The sequence below is a fragment of the Pongo pygmaeus genome, chromosome 15, assembly GCF_028885625.2.
Source record: "Pongo pygmaeus isolate AG05252 chromosome 15, NHGRI_mPonPyg2-v2.0_pri, whole genome shotgun sequence".
NCBI lineage: Eukaryota > Metazoa > Chordata > Mammalia > Primates > Hominidae > Pongo > Pongo pygmaeus.
The window spans coordinates 33,423,444-33,441,850 of NC_072388.2; the positions used below are offsets into that span (position 1 = coordinate 33,423,444).

The 18,407-nt window shown below is 40.8% G+C and overlaps 1 protein-coding gene across 2 annotated transcripts in view; it reads right to left on the reverse strand.

The window, feature by feature from the left end:
• Window positions 1–18,407, reverse strand: part of PPP2R3C (protein phosphatase 2 regulatory subunit B''gamma) — a 36,677-nt gene that overhangs the window by 14,164 nt on the left and 4,106 nt on the right. The window contains exons 2-6 of one of the 2 annotated variants that reach the window (XM_054447932.2): window positions 17,013–17,140; window positions 10,916–11,020; window positions 10,208–10,320; window positions 8,497–8,594; window positions 7,642–7,712 (exon numbers count right to left, since the gene is read on the reverse strand). In XM_054447932.2, coding sequence (XP_054303907.1) covers window positions 7,642–7,712; window positions 8,497–8,594; window positions 10,208–10,320; window positions 10,916–11,020; window positions 17,013–17,140 — 515 coding nt within the window. The remainder of the gene's footprint in view (window positions 1–7,641; window positions 7,713–8,496; window positions 8,595–10,207; window positions 10,321–10,915; window positions 11,021–17,012; window positions 17,141–18,407) is intronic. The other variant, XM_054447933.2, reaches the window with a different exon arrangement.

Consider the following 18,407-nt stretch of genomic DNA (forward strand, 5'->3'; position numbering starts at 1 on the left):
TTTGAAAAGTAGTAAATTCTACATAGTTCCAAATTCAAAGGGAACAAAGATATTGATTAAAAAGCCTCTCACCTATTTCTTCTCCCCAGAGGTTAAGTAACCTGTATTATCAACTTCTGATGCAGCTTCCCAAAGGTAACAGATGCAAATATGAACCAATACATACATATTTCTTTCCCTCTTTTTTTTTTTTTGAGAGGGAGTCTTGCTCTGTCACTCAGGCTGGAGTGCAGTGGTGTGATCTCAGCTCACTGCAACCTCCGCCTCCCAAGTTCAAGCGATTCTCCTGCCACAGCCTCCTGAGTAGCTGGGACTACAGGCGTGCACCACCATGCCCAGCTAATTTTTGTATTTTTAGTAGAAACGGGGTTTCACCATGTTGGCCAGGATGGTCTCGATCTTTTGACCTCATGATCCAGCCACCTCTACCTCCCAAAGTGCTGGGACTACAGGTGTGAGGCACCGCACCCGGCCTTTCCCTCTTTTTACACAAAGGATGTATCAACATACCATGAAAACTGCTTTTGTCATTCCGTAATATATTTTACAGTTATTCCATACTGACTCTCAAAGAGCTTCCACTCTTTGAGAATAAATAGCTATATGTTATATCATTGTATAGATGTGCCATATTTAATTAACTAGGCCTCTATTGGGACATTTAGTTTTTTCCTAATATTTTGCTACACAAAAAATAATACCATAAGGGCTAAGCTAATTATTCATTCATAGATATTATGGAAGAATATAGAATACAATTTCTGTAAGTGGACGTGCTGGGTTGTAGCATATGCACATGTAAAATTTTGATAGACACTGGGAAACTTCCATCTCCCCACAAACGCCATGTGAATTTTATACTCCCACCAACATTTGTCAGACACTGCATGACAGATATTGCTATAAGCTAGAACTACATGCTCAAGGTAGTTCACATTTTCAATACTGGATCTCAATGTATTCCTTCTTTTTGAGGCAGGGTCTCACTCTGTCACACAGGCTGCTGGAGTGCAGCAGCATGATCTCGGCTCACTGAAACCTCTACCTCCCAGGCTCAAGTGATCCTTCCACCTCAGCCTCCTGAATAGCTGGGACCACAGAGATGCACCACCACACCCAGTTAATTTTTTGTATTTTGGTAGAGATGGGGATTCACCATGTTGCCCAGGCTGGTCTCGAACTCTTGAGCTCAAGCTATCTGCCCACCTTGGCCTCCCAGTGTTGGAATTACAGGTGTGAGCCACTGTGCCTGGTTATTATTCCTTTTTTAAAAATTTTTTAAATCACCAAAATGTCATGAATATATTCCTTTTTTTTCGAGATGGACTCTTGCTCTGTCGCCCAGGCTGGAGTGCAGTGACGAAATCTCGGCTTACTGCAACCTCCGCCTCCCGGGTTCAAGCGATTCTCCTGCCTCAGCCTCTTGAGTAGCTGGGACTACAGTTGCGTGCCACCATGCCTGGCTAATTTTTTGTATTTTTAGTAGAGACAAGGTTTCACCGTGTTAGCCAGGATGGTCTCGATCTCCTGACCTCGCGATCTGCCCACCTTGGCCTCCCAAAGTGCTGGGATTACAGGCGTGAGCCACCACGCCCAGCCAAATATACTCCTTTTAATGACATAAATCTTTGCAAAGCTAGGTTTTGATGGTTCCTGTGGTAAAGTACCACACAAAAATTAGTCAACAGGAAATGACGAGGGCAAGTGTCCAGTCTAATTCCCAGGTTTAAGTAGTTGTACACATCCCATTAATAACTGTACTTAAGAATGAAATAAAAATATCTTCTTTCAGCTTAAGTGTATTATTTATTCAAATGGCTAATAAGCTTAATGAATACTCATTAAATTGTTTAGAATTAACTAGTTAATAAGTGAAACTTTTAGGGATTTCTTTTGGCTCAGAAGCACTGTGAAAAAATTACTCAAACACTAAAGGTGTCAATTCAAACTTTCTGATCTTTGCTAATTTGATAGGTGAAAAATGGCAACTTAGTGTAGATTTATCTGGCATTTCTCTTATGTGAAGTTAGTTGTTTCTTATGATTAAGCATTTGAATTTTACTTTTTATACATTAACTATATCTTTGTCCAGTTTTCTATTGGGTTAATGGCTTTCTTCTTGATTTCTGGGAGCTTTTTATATATTAGGGTAATTGGCCATTTCTGACTGTTTCAGATATTTCCCCCAGTTTGTTGTTTTCTTTTTACTTTAACATGGGCTTTGCCCTATAGATCTTTAACAATTTAGCTGAATTTATTGTTTTCTAGACTTCTGGGTTTTGTCATACTTAGAAAGGCTTTCCCTATTACAGGATTATAAATTTAAAAGCCTCCCATGGTTTCTTTCTCTTTTTTTTTTTTTTTTTTTTTGAGACAGAGTCACAGTCCAGTCCAGGCTGGAGTGCAGTGGCGCAATCTCAGCTCACTGAAACCTCCACCTCTTGGGTTCATGCGATTCTTGTGTCTCAGCCTGAGTAGCTGGGATTACAGGCACGTACCACCACGCCTGGCTAATTTTTGTATTTTTAGTCAGAGGGGGTTTCGCCATGTTGGCCAGGCTGGTCTCGAACTCCTGACCTCAAGTGATCCGCCTGCCTTGGCCTCCCAAAGTGCTGGAATTACAGGCGTGAGCCACTGTGCCCTCCCATGGTTTCTTATACTTATTTTAACAATGTTATTTTTGCTTTAACCATTTCAAATATCAAATTTCTGGTAGATCTGAGATACTTTTAAGTTTATAGGACAACTGGCATCTCAAACTTCAAGTGTCCAAAATGGGGCTCTCTTGTCATCTCCAACCTTGGTCCTCACCTGCTTTTCCTCTATTCCAACAGTTACTCAAAATAAAAATGTAAGACTTGTCTTTGGCTTCTCTTTTTCTTCATCAATGCCTTCAAACTCCTTACCCTGAACATCCAATCTAGCAGCAATTTGTGTTTTTTCTGGGAAGGAGGGGAGTCCAAAATATATATTGAATTAATCTATTTCTGGCTTTCTCTACAGCCACCAATTACCTTAGTCAGGGGCCCATCATCTCACCTGGACTATCACAGTAGGTGCCTAAATATTTTTATCTATTTAGAGACGGAGCCTTGCTCTGTCACCCAAGCTGGAGTGCAGTGGCTCAATCTTGGCTCACTGCAACCTCCATCCCCCGAGTTCAGGTGATTCTCCTGCCTCAGCCTCCAAGTAGCTGGGATTACAGGTGCCTACCCCCATACCCAGCTAATTTTTGTATTTTTAGTGGAGACGGGGTTTCATCATGTTGGCCAGGCTGGTCTTGAACTCCCAACCTCAAGCGATCCACCTGCCTCGGCCTCCCAAAGTTGCTGGGATTACAGGCATGAGCTACCGTGCCTGGCCGTACTTTGAGTTCCTTACATCCTCCATACAGCATCCAGAATGATCTTTTAAAATGTAAATCATATCCTGACAGACTCAGCTTAAAACTTCCAATGGTTTCCCATTAGCCTCAAAATAAATCCAAAGTCCTTACTGTGGCCCAAAAGGCCCTACATGTGGCCCCTGCCTACTTCTCCAACTTCATTTTCTGTTACTATAATCCTTGTTCTAGCCACACTGGCTTCCTTCTGTTCCTAGAACAGGTCCAGGCTTAATTTTGCCTTGGAGACACTGTATTTGCCATTTCCTCTATGCTACATCTTCATAAGGCTGGCTTCTTTCTCATACTTCATGGCTAAAACTCAATCACTATCTCAAAAAGATGCTCCTTCCAGCCTACCTAAAATCGTCTGTCAATCCCAGTCATATTCCTGCCTAGTTTACTGTTTTATTTTCTACATATAACTTGTCACTATTTGATATTATCTGCTTATAATTTAATGTCTGTCTTCCCACTCTGCTAGAAAAAATAGGTCTACAAGGGAACAAAAATTGTACTGTGTCCCTGGAAAGGTTTTAAAGTATAACATTTAGAATGAGCTAACAGATTCCATCTACAGAAATCTGGGCAAGAAAACAAAAAAAAAAGAAAAAAAAGAAATCTGGGCAAACAGATTGTCACAAAGTAAAACATGAGCCCTACAAGCTTAGAATAATACCTGCCCCCAAATAAATGTCTACTAAATGCTTAATAAGATTTAATAAGTGAATAAAACTTTGTATACTCTATTCAGATTATAAATGTTGGTCTGGAAGCCACTGCCTTTCAAATTAGTAAGACACAAAGTCTGGGTTTCAAAAGGCAATGGGCCAAGGATGGAATAAATACTTTGAGAGAAGTGTTTTCTTTCATTGAGAGAAGGGGAAAATTATTCCTTTTTAAAAACAACTATAGAAGTACACTGTTTCTTTTTTCTCCCTTTTGCTCATCTCTCTTTCAATCTTTGTTTCCATCCATGGAAAGAGGCAAGACAAGCAGTAACAGAGGACTGTTTTTATAAATCAATATTGCTGTTTTTATAAATCAAGTGAACTGCTAACAAGAATTCTCAGAGCTAGGGAAGTACTCCAGTTTTGGACCTGACCTCTAAACAAGTACCAGCAGGTGGCTAATTATGTCTTCCTTGCTAGAAAGAGATGGCCAGAAGCAAGAGCCTTTTATTGTCAAGTTGGTCTGAACCTTAAAGAGAATTGTAGTGTGCCCCTGGAAAGGTTTTACAGTATAAATGTTCAGAATGAGCTAACAGATTCTATCTACAGAAATCCAGACAAAACAGAATGCAACAAATTATAGCAGGAACCATACGAACTGTAACAAGAAATTTACATTTCTTTAACTCTTATATCTGAATAATTATTTGATTAATTAACCTAGTTTATATTCATGCCCAACTCCCTTCCCCTCTCCCCTACAACCTTAAAAAAAGCACTGTATATTTGGGGAAAAAGCCTGAGGTGAAAAGTAAGTCCATATAATTTAGATACCCATACTCAGAAGAAGCATAGCCATTTGGACCATGAAGTTATAATTCTCTGTTGATAACTTGGCCTAATTACAGCACTACCTAATAGGAAACAAGCAGCCTCTTGGTAACTGACCTAGCAACCTTAAACCCAGAGGTGGGAATACAGTCACATTCATTTTCTCTCTCATATTTTCTTTTTTCTTTTTCTTTTGAGACATAGTCTTGCTCTGTTGCCCAGGCTGGAGTGCAGTGGCGTGATCTCAGCTTACTGCAACTGCCTCTTGGGTTCAAGCGATTCTCCTGCCTCAGCCACTCTGGTAGCTGGGATTACAGGCATCTGCTACCATGCTCAGCTAATGTTTTTGTATTTTTAATAGAGACAGGGTTTCACCATGTTGGCCAGGCTGGTCTCGAAGTCCTGACATCAAGTGATCCACTCGCCCTGACCTCCCAAAGTGCTGGGATTATAAGCGTGAGCTACCATGTCTGGCTTCTCTTACATTTTCTTAAAAAAAAAAAGTGGGGGGGTGGAATTCTTGGTCCTTTAAAAAATAGTGACACATTTATATCATTCATGAATAATCAAACGTTTTTCAGTGATTTTTAAATGTTAAAATGCTACATTCTTTTTATTTTCCCCTTTAAAAGGCTTTTTTTTTTTTTTTTTTGAGACAGAGTCCGCTCTTGTCACCCAGGCTGGAGTGCAATGGCACGATCTGGGCTCACTGCAACCTCCGCCTCCTGGGTTCAAGCGATTCTCTTGTCTCAGCCTCCTGAGTAGCTGGGATTACAGGTGGCCACCACCATGCCTGGCTAATTTTTGTATTTTTAGTAAAGACGGGGTTTCTCCATGTTGGTCAGGCTCGTCTTGAACTCCTGACCTCATGATCTGCCCGCCTTGGCCTCCCAAAATGCTGGGATTATAGTCATGAGCCACCGCGCCCAGCCAAAAGGCCTTTTTTTTTTTTAAAGTTTGAAGAAAAAGAATCTAAAAAGGAATTTGTATAGTCAATATACATTAAACATTTGTTTAATAACACAGATCATTTGTTAAAAAAAATAAAAATAAAAAACCAAACCCCAAAATGGAAACATCCTGTGTCTCAACAAAAACTATATGGAATCAACACCACCGAGGTCTATGGAAAAAAAAAGAAAAACCTGTTCCCTTTGCTCTGCTGGAAGCTGGAAGGTGCTAGGCCCCTGTGTAGTAGTGCATAGAATTCTAGCTGCTTTCCTCTATTGAGCACAGAGTATACTATGTCTCTATGTGAATATGGACAGTTAGCATTTACCAACATCTCCTTGTTTACTGTCTCTTTTTTTTTTTTGAGACGGAGTCTCGCTCTTTCACCCAGGCTGGAGTGCAGTGGCATGATCTCGGCTCACTGCAAGCTCCGCCTCCTGGGTTCACGCCATTCTCCTGCCTCAGCCTCCCAAGTAGCTGGAACTACAGGTGCCCGCCACCATGCCTGGCTAATTTTTTTTTGTATTTTTAGTAGAGACGTGGTTTCACCGTGTTAGCCAGGATGGTCTCGATCTCCTGACCTCGTGATCTGCCCACCTCGGCCTCCCAAAGTGCTGGGATTACAGGCGTGAGCCACCACGCCCGGCGTCCTTGTCTACTGTCTCTTATTTAAAAAAAGAAAATAAATTTTACAAAATGGGGTTATAGAAGGTTAGCAAAGGGTAGGTTTGAAACGTTTTGATAGTTTAAAGTGAGCATTTTGACACCGTTGCTTTTCCTTTGGCATGTTTAATTGTGATTTTTAAGGGGCATCCTTGCAGTTTAAAATGACACCTTTAAAATAAATTCTCTCTCTCTTTTTTTTTGAGACAGGGTCTCCCTGTGTTGCCCAGGCTGGAGTGCAGTGGTGCAATCTCGGCTCACTGCAACCTCCGCCTCCCAGGTTCAAGCGATTCTCCCACCTCAGCCTCCTGAGTAGCTGGGATTACAGGCATGCACCACCACAGCCCAGCAAATTTTTCTATTTTTAGTAGAGATGGGATTTCATCATATTGGTCAGGCTGGTCTCAAACTCCTGACCTCAGGTGATCCGCCCACGTCAGCCTCCCAAAGTGCTGGGAGTACAGGCCTTGGGAATACAGGCGTGAGCCACTGCACCCAGCCAATACATTTTTTTTTTTTTTTTTGAGACGGAGTTTCACTCTTGTTGACTAGGCTGGAGTGCAATGGCGCTATCTCGGTTCACAGCAACCTCTGCCTCCTGGGTTCAAGCGATTCTCCTGCCTCAGCCTCCCAAGTAGCTGGGATTACAGGTATTTGCCACCAAGCCTGGCTAATTTTGTATTTTTAGTAGAGATGGGGTTTCTCCATGTTGGTCAGGCTGGTCTCGAACTCCCGACCTCAGGTGATCCGCCTGCCTCATCCTCCCAAAGTGCTGGGATTACAGGTGTGAGCTACCGCACCCAGCATAAATTCTCTCTTAATGATGACTTGAACGCTGCTACTCCATGGGGGAATCAGTAGAACCTGTAGGATCTTATTTGGAATTGACATTCTCTTTTGTAATTTTGTTTATTTTAAATTTGTTTTTTGTTTCACTGGAAAGATGATGTTCAATTTTAAAAGTTGAAAGTGTACAAGTTGCTTTGTTACGGTAAAACTAAATATGTACACACAAACACACACAGACAGAAATAAAACAAAGTATTATGAGAATAGCCTGTAATCCCAACACCCAGTGATAACTACAGTTTACATTTTAGTGTCTATAAGAGTTAATATAATATCTATAAGGTTAATACTTACAGATTCCCGAAGGTACCCCTGCCCAGCGACATCATATAAACTGAGTCCTATTCTTGTTTGATGAAGCCAAACTGACAATAAACAAGAAAATGAAAGTCATTCTTAAGATCTATCATTCAGATATGAAAAAGGAGATAAAGAGCCAGATTTGAGACAAGCTAATCTAGTAACTCTAAAAACATTTCTTCTCACCACAAAATTGCTTGAAACAAAAAACCACAGAATGGAAGAGTTCAACAATTCTACCACGACTAAAGCTATAACAACATTGACGCCTTGAAGATACTGTTCTTACCGATTAAACTTGGTACCGATTAAACTTGGTGTTCCACCGAACAGGGACAACTAGTATAAGGTTATGCCTTCAATGAAGCTGCTCTTATTTCTGAGGTTAATTACAGCAACCAATTATTAAAGACTGTATACAATAGGCTTTCACAGATTATTATGGCACTTGTAGGAATCATAAGTTCAAGCTGTTTAATTGATGCTCCTTGAAACTGATATTACAGCTGTGGGTTTTAAACTATCCTTTCAGTCAACTCAACTTGTAATATATTGGTAAAATAAAATTATCAGTAAATTAAAATTATTTCAAATTACCATACATTAAAACTCTTGGTTCAGCTCTTAATATTTCTAGTATACTATTATCTTTAAGACACATGAGGGTTTAAAAAATTTTTGTTTTTTTATGATAATCCAAGTTTATGTAACACATCTTGGTCAAAAGATAAGAAATTCTACTATTCAAACTTAGAGTGATTTCACATGGAAGAAATACTTATAAAAGCACAGACCAAAAACCTACTTGATTCCCAGATAAGGAGTTCAAGCACAGTAAAAATGAATCACCTTTTCTCATGACATAATTAAAGAACTGCATGATGGAAATTCTTCCATATGAATCTGTATGAAGGAGTTTAGCAAAGACTTTTGCTGTGAAAAATTGCCTAAGAAAAGAAAATAAAGATTTAAATGATCTGCCAACATAAAAGAAAATGACTTCTACATAAATTAGCAAACAATGGCATAAATTCATACAATTAAAAATGAAAGAACAATAGAGACTCCTTATAATTCAAAAACTTAAAATATTAAGTCAAACTTTTTTTTTTTTTTTAAAGAAATGGAGATTTGGCCAGGCGCATGGGCTCTTGCCTGTAATCCCAGCACTTTGGGAGGCCGAGGCAGGCACATCACAAGTCAAGAGATCGAGACCATTTTGGCCAACATGGTGAAACCCCGTCTCTAGTAAAAATACAAAAAGTATTTGTATTGGGTATTTATATTGTATTATATTGTATTTATATTGGCCCAGCCAATATTTGAGGCATTTAAAATGCTTAACATATTCTTTTGTTAATACAATAATACTTGGGAGGCTGAGGCAGGAGAATCACTTGAACCCCAGAGGTGGAGGTTGCAGTGAGCCGAGATTGCGCCACTCCACTGCAGCCTAGCAACAGAGCAAGACTCCATCTCAAAAAAAAAAATATATATATATATATATATACATATATATATATAGAAACGGAGATTTGCTCTGTTGCCCTGACTGATCTCGAACTCCTGGCCTCAAGTGATCCACCTGCCTTGGCCTCCCAAAGCACTGGAATTACAAACGTGAGGCACCATGCCTAGCCTAAGTCATAAATGTTTGCATTCTTTTTTTTTAATTAAAAGTTTTTTTTATTTTGCAGAGATGGGCACGTGAGCCACCGTGCCTGGCCTTGCATTCTTTTTTGTTTGCTTTTGTCTGTCTTAAGGCTGAAAGTGTCATAAACTATATTATTTCTTTTTTTTTTTCCTTTTTGAGATGGAGTCTTGCTCTTTCGCCAAGCTGGAGTGCAGTGGCATGATCTCGGCTCACTGCAACCTCTGCCTCCGGGGTTCAAGCGATTCTCCTGCTTCAGCCTCCCGAGTAGCTGGGATTACAGGCACACACCACCACGCCCAGCTAATTTTTCTATTTTTAGTAGAGACGGGGTTTCACCATGTTGGCCAGGATGGTCTTGTTCTCTTGACCTCGTGATCCACCCACCTCGGCCTCCCAAAGTGCTGGGATTACAGGCATGAGTCACCACACCAGGCTATATTATTTATTTTAATAACTTCAAACCAATTTGATTTTTTGACTGTAAATAATTTTATTAAATTTCATTAGTAACTTAAACGGACTCAAATGTCATTCCATTTACTTCATTTAATATTTGAGGATTTGTTTATTTTTTTTTAAAGGTAAGGCCTTGCTCTGTCGCCCAGGCTGGAGTGCAGTGGCTTAATCACAGCTCATCCTCCTGGGCTCAAGCAATTCTCCCACCTCAGCCTCCTGAGTAGCTACAGGTGTATGCCCCCACACCCAGATAATTTTTTTATTTTTAGTAGAGACAAGATCTCCCTAAGTTGCCCAGGCTGGCCTCAAACACCCCAGCTCAAGCAATCCTCTCATCTCAGCCTCCAAAACTGCTGGGATTACAGGTGTGAGCCACTGTGCCCAGCCAATATTTGAGGCATTTAAAATGCTTAACATAACACATTCTTTTGTTAATTATATTATTCTTACTTGCACTTTGCTCCAGCCTTTTCACCAACCTTCAAAAAGTTTTCGTAATTGATCATCGCTTCTTCTCCAATCATAGGTGGTGTCTGGTGTTTGTCCAGCAAAAACCATAAATTCTTAAGAGAATTGTGGAAGTGAAGATGTTGTAAGTTAAAAACAACAAGATTTTAAAATGTAGTTAAATGTGTGCTTTCCACTAAAATGACAGTTTGTTGGCAGAGTCAATATTAAGATGAATCTCATGCCCTATTATCCTTTTGATTACTAACAATAAAAATAACATTTATTGAGTGCCTACTAAGCTTTTGATATACACTGCCTCTTTAATCCACATATCTCTATGATATAGTTAGCTATCCCTACTTTAGAGATGATAATCGAAGCACAGAGATGTTAAGTCCATTGCCTAAAGTCATATAGCAGGGCTGGGATTTGAACCTCTGTAGTCTGACCCTACAGCAGTGGTTCTCAACCTTGGCTGCACATTAGAATCACCTAGGGCCTTAAACAAAAATAATAAACAACACTATGTTTGGGGTATATGACCCATGCAAACTCAGCGGCTGCTTCTGGTGGGAACTGCTGCTTCAGAGCCTATGTAGTACCACTCTGTAGTATGGACTCCATTAGGCAGCAAGAAATCCTGCATGATTTAAGTAGTACAAATGAGAAATGGTTAACATCTAAAGCAACTTTTTGCTTTGTTCTTACCTGTAATTCTTCATTATCTAACAGTTCTCTGCTTTTTCTTTGTAGAAAGACAGCTCTTGATTCCTCTCTTAATTTCTGTAGTAAGACTTCATCTTCAGCAGGCAGCTGAAAATACAATGTAAATTTCTACATGTAAATTTTAGACTACTGGATCCTATAAAATGTATGTGGCCTCATAAAATAACTGTATGCCACCACCTCAAATTATTTCTTGTATCTCACCTTAATTGTGCTTAACATTTGTTTAACAAAAACTGATCCACAGAGAATCGGTGATCAGAAAGGCTGGATCTCTGCCCTGAAAAAGCTATTCTAAAAGCTAGTCTAGTCCAAGTTTCATTTTATTTTCTTAAAGCACTGTGTTTCTATTGTCACCTTAGAATGATACAGAATTGGCTGGGCGTGCTGGCTTCCTTAGAATTATATAGAATTGGCTGGGGGCAGTGGCTCACACCTGTAATCCCAGCACTTTGGGTGGCCGAGGCAGGCAGATCACAAAGTCAAGAGATCAACCATCCTGGCCAACACTGTGAAACCCCGTCTCTACTAAAAATACAAAAATTAGCTGGGCATGGTGGCATGTGCCTGTAGTCCCAGCTACTCAGGAGGCTGAGGCAGGAGAATCGCTTAAACCCAGGAGGCGGAGGTTGCAGTGAGCTGAGATCGTGCCACTACACTCCAGCCTGGTGACAGAGTGAGACTCCATCTAAAAAAAAAAAAAAAAAAAGGATATAGAATTAAATGAGGATTAACTGGAGACTGACAGTTTCAAAACCACCTTTGCAAAATTATAACAGTGACAAAATGATGACAGTGAAAGAGATCTGACCTAACCAACTCCATCTTGTTTTTAACCTCCAATCTGCCCTTGGTCATTCCTGGGCATGGGCCAAGATATTAATAAATTTGGAAGAAATTTAGTTTATGACTTAAATGATAATAGTTCATCCCAAAACTAAACTGCCTTTGTAAAACTAATGAAAGGACACCAGGTCAGGAGGATGAGAAGGACCAGAATTCTGCTAAGATGCAGGCCAGTTAAATGATTAGCAGTTATTATTCTGGAGGTCACAAAAATTTGCAACATCCTCAATTACTCCTGTAAATAACATCACTATTGTAGTACACAGGACTGGCCTTTTGAGATGTCTTTTCAGGCTTTTGCACTTCTGACTACCCAATGGCCCCTCTCAGACCAGCCACTCCTCTGTGGCCCCAACCCAGAAGCAGACTCAGCACACAAGGACCAGGACTGTTTTTCTATATCCCTGTGATTCCATCCCCAACCAATCAGCAGCACCCATTCCCTAGCCCCCTGCCTACTAAACTATCCTTGAAAAACCCTAGCCTCCAACTTTTCAAGAAGGCTGATTTGAGTAATAATAAAACTCCTGTCTCCCATTTACTTGGCTCCATGTATATGAAATTATTTCTCTCTTGCAATTCCCACCTTGATAAACTGGCTCTATCTGGGTAGCAGGCAAGAAGAACCTGTTGGGTGGTTCTTACCTGTAATTCTTCCTGTCCAGCAAAAACCATTTATTCTTCTTGTCTAGCTTTAGGAAAGCATGCCTGTTGAGATTGGATCACCTTTCTTCTTGGAGGCAGTCAAGGCAGTGCCTATTATGTTGGCCTCCCAGGCAAGAGGGTTTGCCAACTGGGGTGATTTCCATGAGCAGAGCTTTAGAATGACTCACTCCAACCTGACTTAGAACAATTTGCTTTATTTCTTCTTTTTTAAATTAATAATACAGGCAGGGTCTTGCTATGTTGCCCAGGTTGGTCTTGAACTCCTGGGCTCAAGCAATCCTCCCACCTTGGCTTCCCAAAGTGCTGGGATTACAGGCATGAGCCACCACACCCAGCCAGAATAATTTACTTTAAAGAGTTCTTCTTTCTTTTCTACATCGTAGCCCCATTGAATTACCTTGGTAAACCTTACGTCAAAACTTGGGGTTATGGTTTTCATCTTTCATTTCCAGGAACTAAGATGCCGTCCCTCCCATCAGAAGGAACAGAGTTAAAGGAGTATAAACCAAAAATAAAATTCTAAGGCCCCCCAACCATCTGAATGGACTTCCTCCTCAGTCAGCGCCCTTAAAATTTAACCTGAGAGACTGTTTCAGGGCATGATGGGAAGTGGGGGTCAAACATGCCTCGTTATACCTCTCTGGCATTAACATCAACACAGACTTTAAGTCTAATAAGAAACATTTTGCAACCTATTCTCTCAAGCCTGCTAGCTAAAAGCTTCATCTGCATGATAAAACCTTGGTCGCTACAGCCTCTTATCTTAACCCAGACATTCCTTTCTGTTTGATCCCAGGTCTTTAGACAAACTCAGCCAAGTGTCAACCAGAAAACATTTGAATTTACCTGTAGCCTGGAAGCCCCGCTTCAAATTGTCCCACCTTTCTGGATCAAACCAATGTATTTCTCAAATGTATTTGATTGATGTCTCATGCCTCCCTAAAATGTATGAAACCAAGCTGCACCCAAACCACCTTTGGCACATGTTCTCAGGATCTCTTGAAGGCTGTGTCACAGGCCATGGTTACTTATATTTGGCTCAGAATAAATCTCTTCAAATATTTTACAGAGTTCGACTCTTCGTCAACAGAAGAAACATTAGGAGGTTGGGATGGGGCTGGAGTTGGGGCTGACTGACATTGTGTTCTAGTGGCTAGTTAACCAGCTAATCAGCCAAGGAGAGAAGTGGTGACTCAAGATAATAAGTGTTTTCTCTGAAGCAGTGGGACCATGGAGAGGAAGAAGAAGGGAAAGGACTTTTTTACAAATCCATAGCTGCAGACAGGAAACCATCTAAGATCTAGAGGTGGCCAAAGAGAGAAGTGACACGAAGAAAGGAAAAAAAGGAGATTCCCTCAGGAACCAGAAAAAGAAGGCAAAGGTTTGGTCCTGGAAGTACAAGAAAGTTCAGTCCTGGGCTCAGGAACAGGGTCACACCATTCCTATCCAAGAGCTGTTAGGAATGAGACAGAGTAGGAATGGGGGCTTGGGTCAGCTCACTCCCACTACGGCACTCTTTCATGCATTTCCACTGATCACAAAACCCACACCACTACCTCACTGACACCATAATGTCCGAACCATGCCTTTTACTCAAAAGAATTCCAGTAACTAGCCTTAAGAGATAACCAAAGTTGTGAAGTGAGTGTCCTATCTGGGGAAGGAATGCTGAACAACTGATTTACAGCCTTGTTGCCTCTAGCCAGACCAGGTGGCCCGCTGCTCAGGATAACCACAGCAACCAGATAATGCTGACCTGCATACCCTACCTGATCTGCTTTGCCCAGCCCAGCCTGCATACCCCACCCTAATATCAATTCCTGATTTTTTTTTAAAAAAGCCCTACCAGCTCTTTTCAGAGAGTCAGGTGCTCTCTCTCCCTTTTGCATTGAGAACCCAAGAACCTATGTTCGATAACAGTAAGATATTATTTAAGAATCCAGGTTAAATGAGATAAAGAATACAAAGGGCTCTGCAGTGCTTAGACACTCAATAAATGTCAATTCCCTTCTCTCTCCCCTCGGCTATCAAAAATATTCAGTTATTTAGCTGCCTCTGTTTAAGGAAAGTGTGAAATGCAAAAAGCAGTAAAGGTATGTATGATGTAATCCCATTTAAAAAAATACACAGATACCCACAGAAATATGTAGAAGGAGTCATACAAAATGTTCTGTTTACATTGTTGGGTGACGTTGTCACGGGAAGAGATCAACTTGTTTAGCCATATTTTTTCCTTTTCTACAATAAATATGGGCTAGGATTACAGGCATATGATTCTTAAAAGGTTGAGAAGTATACAGTATTATAGGAAGGTTTCCAATAAAAAATGTTCAGTTGAAAAAAATTTGCACTTGAAGAAATATTTCAGTATCTGGATAACTCACTTATAAAAATACCTTAATCTGTAAGAACACCAGCTAAATCAATGTTTACTATACTTGCAAATAACGTTGTAATTAATAGAGTTAGAAGGTAATAGGTTCAAGGGACATCCAGCTAAGATTCCAGTTAACTTGTATAGTGGTTACATTTTCCATAATACTGAATAGGTATTTTTTGGTATACTTCACTTTCAGGTATAAATAGCTTTTTATTTTTATTTTTTTTAAATAGACAAAATAGACCTTAAGAAAAAAAAAATAGACCTTTAAAAAAAAAGATGGGGTGGGCCAGCATGGTGGCTCACGCCTGTAATCCCAGCACTTTGGGAGGCCGAGGCGGGTAGATCACCTGAGCTCAGGAGTTTGAGATCAGCCTGGCCAACATGGTGAAACCCGGTCTCTACTAAAAATACAAAAACTAGCTGGGTGTGGTGGCGCACACCTATAATCCCAGCTACTTAGGAGGGCTGAGGCAGGAGAATCGCTTGAACCTGGGAGGCAGAGGTCGCAGTGAGCTGAGATCGTGCCATTGCACTCCAGCCTGGGCAACAGAGTGAGACTCCATCTCAAAAAAAACCAAAAAGATGGGATGTGGGGTGGTCTCACTATGTTGCCCACGCTGGTCTCAAACTCCTGAGCTTAAGAGATTCTCCCTCACGCTCTCAGAGTAGCTGGGACTATAGGCGAATTGCCCTACCATTGCCAGGTTGTAAACAGCTTTTTTTTTTTTCTCTTTTTTTTTTTTTGAGATAGACTCTCGCTCTGCCACCCAGGCTGGAATGCAGTGGCATGATCACAGCTCACTGCAGCCTCAAGCTCCTGAGCTCAAGCGATCCTTCCACCTCAGCCTCCTGAGTAGCGGGGACTACAGGTGCGCACCACCATGCCCGGCTAAGTTTTTTTGGAGAGACGAGATCTCACCAAGTTGCCCAGACTGGTTCTCAAGCTCCTGGCCTCAAGTGATCCTCCTGATCTGATGGCCTCCCAAAGTGATAGGATTATAGGTGTGAGTCACCGCGCCTGGCCAACTTTTTTTTTTTTTTTTTTTGAGACAGGGTCTTTGCCCTATCACCCAGGTGGACTGCAGTGACCCTACCACGAATAGCTTTTCTTGAGGTCTATTTTGTCTATACGTCCCTTCATAGCCATTTTCAGAGTTTTGGCACAAGGAAACAAATAGTCAAGTGAAATTCCTTTTTTGTTCGTTTGTTTGTTTGAGACAGAGTCTTCCTCTGTCACCCAGGCTGGAGTGCAGTGGTGTGATCTGGGCTCACTACAACCTCCACCTCCTGGGTTCAAGTGATTCTCCTGCCTCAGCCTCCCGAATAGCTGGGATTACAGGCACACGCCACCACGCCTGGCTAATTTTTGTATTTTGAGTAGAGACAGGGTTTCACCATGTTGGTCAGGCTGGTCTCGAACTCCTGACCTCATGATCCACCCACCTTGGCCTCCCAAAGTGTTGGGATTACAGGCATGAGCCACCATGCCTGGCCTCAAGTGAAATTCTTTAAGTTTTTCATAATCTATTTTTCGGTTTAGCCTTGAGCAAAATTTTAAAACTTTATAACAAAGTGTTGTATACCTGACAACATAATCCAATAGAATACTTACTACTAATATCTATAATAAAAATTAGAAAGAAAAAGCCCACAGTTTAACAACTTTGTGTTTACATACCCACTTAAATCTAAACTTGGGATTTTATTGGGCTCAAAATGTTTTATAATAGTGATAAGATCAATTACAATAAAATAATAAATATATAAAATTTAAAATATAATTCTCTATTTTTAAAACATAAAATTCTGGTCCTATTTTTAAAACTACTTTTTTCTGGGGGTGGGGGAACAGGGTCTAACTCTGTTGCCCAGGCTGGAGTGCAGTGACACAATCACGGCTCACTGCTGCCTCGACCTCTGGGCTCAAGTAATCCTCCTGCTTCAGCCTCCTGAGAAGCTAGGACTACAGGCATGCATCACCATGTGCAGCTATTTTTAAAAAAATTTTTTTTAGAGATGGGATCTTGCTATATTGCCCTGGCTGGTCTCAAATTCCTGGACTCAAGTGATCCTCCCGCCTCAGCCTCCCAAAGTGTTGGGATTACAGGTATGAGCCACCCTGCCTTGCCAAAAATTATATTTCATTTTTAAACTCTGCAGGACATTTGATTAGACACTACTTACCCTATAATAAAACCGGGGAATGGTCTTATAGAATTCATTTGTGTTTTTTCTACCTCCTTTCCATTCGGAGTAATATTTTGTAAATAAATCCATTTCTTCATCTTTTAATTCTTGTTCACTTTTTTTTTCTGGTAACAAAACAGATTAAGGGGAGCACTTTTAAAATCAAACAGTACTTTTACTCAGGTCATCCTATATATTATATTAATAGTTTAATTAAAATAGTTGCAGTGCCAAAAAGGCCTTCACAATTGTGCTTAGACACTGAGCATATTAACTTTTCTGAAATACCAAGAATCACTACCTTCTACTGAAATGAAGCAGCCTCCTCTACATCTTCAACCATTTCTCAGCATGCTCCCTCTACTGTTTATTACTAAAAGCTAGTCTCTTCCTCAAATCATTACCTCTCCTACAGAACTCTGTAGAGTGCTCCTAATTCATTCAATGAAAAGAATTTACTGAGCACCTATTATGTACAGAGAACGCTGTAGTAGACACAGAATGAGGGGTGAGCAAGACAGCCCCAGCCCCTGACCTCATGGAGTTTCAGCCTCATAATCACTGTTTCTCTACCTAATGTAGAGAAAACAAACAAAAAAACTCATCCTCTGTCTGAAGCTCAAAACTCAGGGCTCTATTACCCTGCAACTCGCCTGCTATTGGCATGTGGCTGTCTCATTCAGCCAATTCCTCCCCACTTATTTGTGGACTATGGTGACTGGTACACAGTGTTCTTCACAAGGTCCTGCAGTCATTTAGGATGAATAAACATTTATGTGGGTGACCATGGGTCCTGCAACTCTAAAGACTTTCACCTCTAGTTCATTCTGCCATTTGGTTCTACGGCAAGATCACAGATTTTACTTGATCCTTTTCTGAAATCTTAAGCTCAAATATACTCTCAGATCATCCTTTCTGGTAATTCAAAACCTCACTGCCATAACATTTCCACTTCAGCCTCACTGAGCTCTTGAATTCTGTGATCTATTTTCTCAAAAATTATTTTACTCTTTCTGGTCTCATTTCCTTCCCAACAAGCCTGTAATTGTTTCCTTGAATTCCTTTTATGACTGCATTTCTGCTGCATCTGTTAATTTCTTTTTTTTTTTCTTTTTGGAGACGGAGCTTCACTCTTGTTGCCCAGGCTGGAGCGCAATGGCACGATCTCAGCTCACGGCAACCTCCGCCTCCCAGGTTCAAGGGATTCTCCTGCCTCAGCCTCCTGAGTGGCTGGGATTACAGGCATGTGCCACCACGCCTGGCTAATTTTGTATTTTTAGTAGAGATGGGGCTTCTCCATGTTGGTCAGGCTGGTCTCGAACTCCTGACTTCAGGTGATCTGCCCACCTCAGCCTCCCAAAGTGCTGGGATTACAGGCATGAGCCACCATGC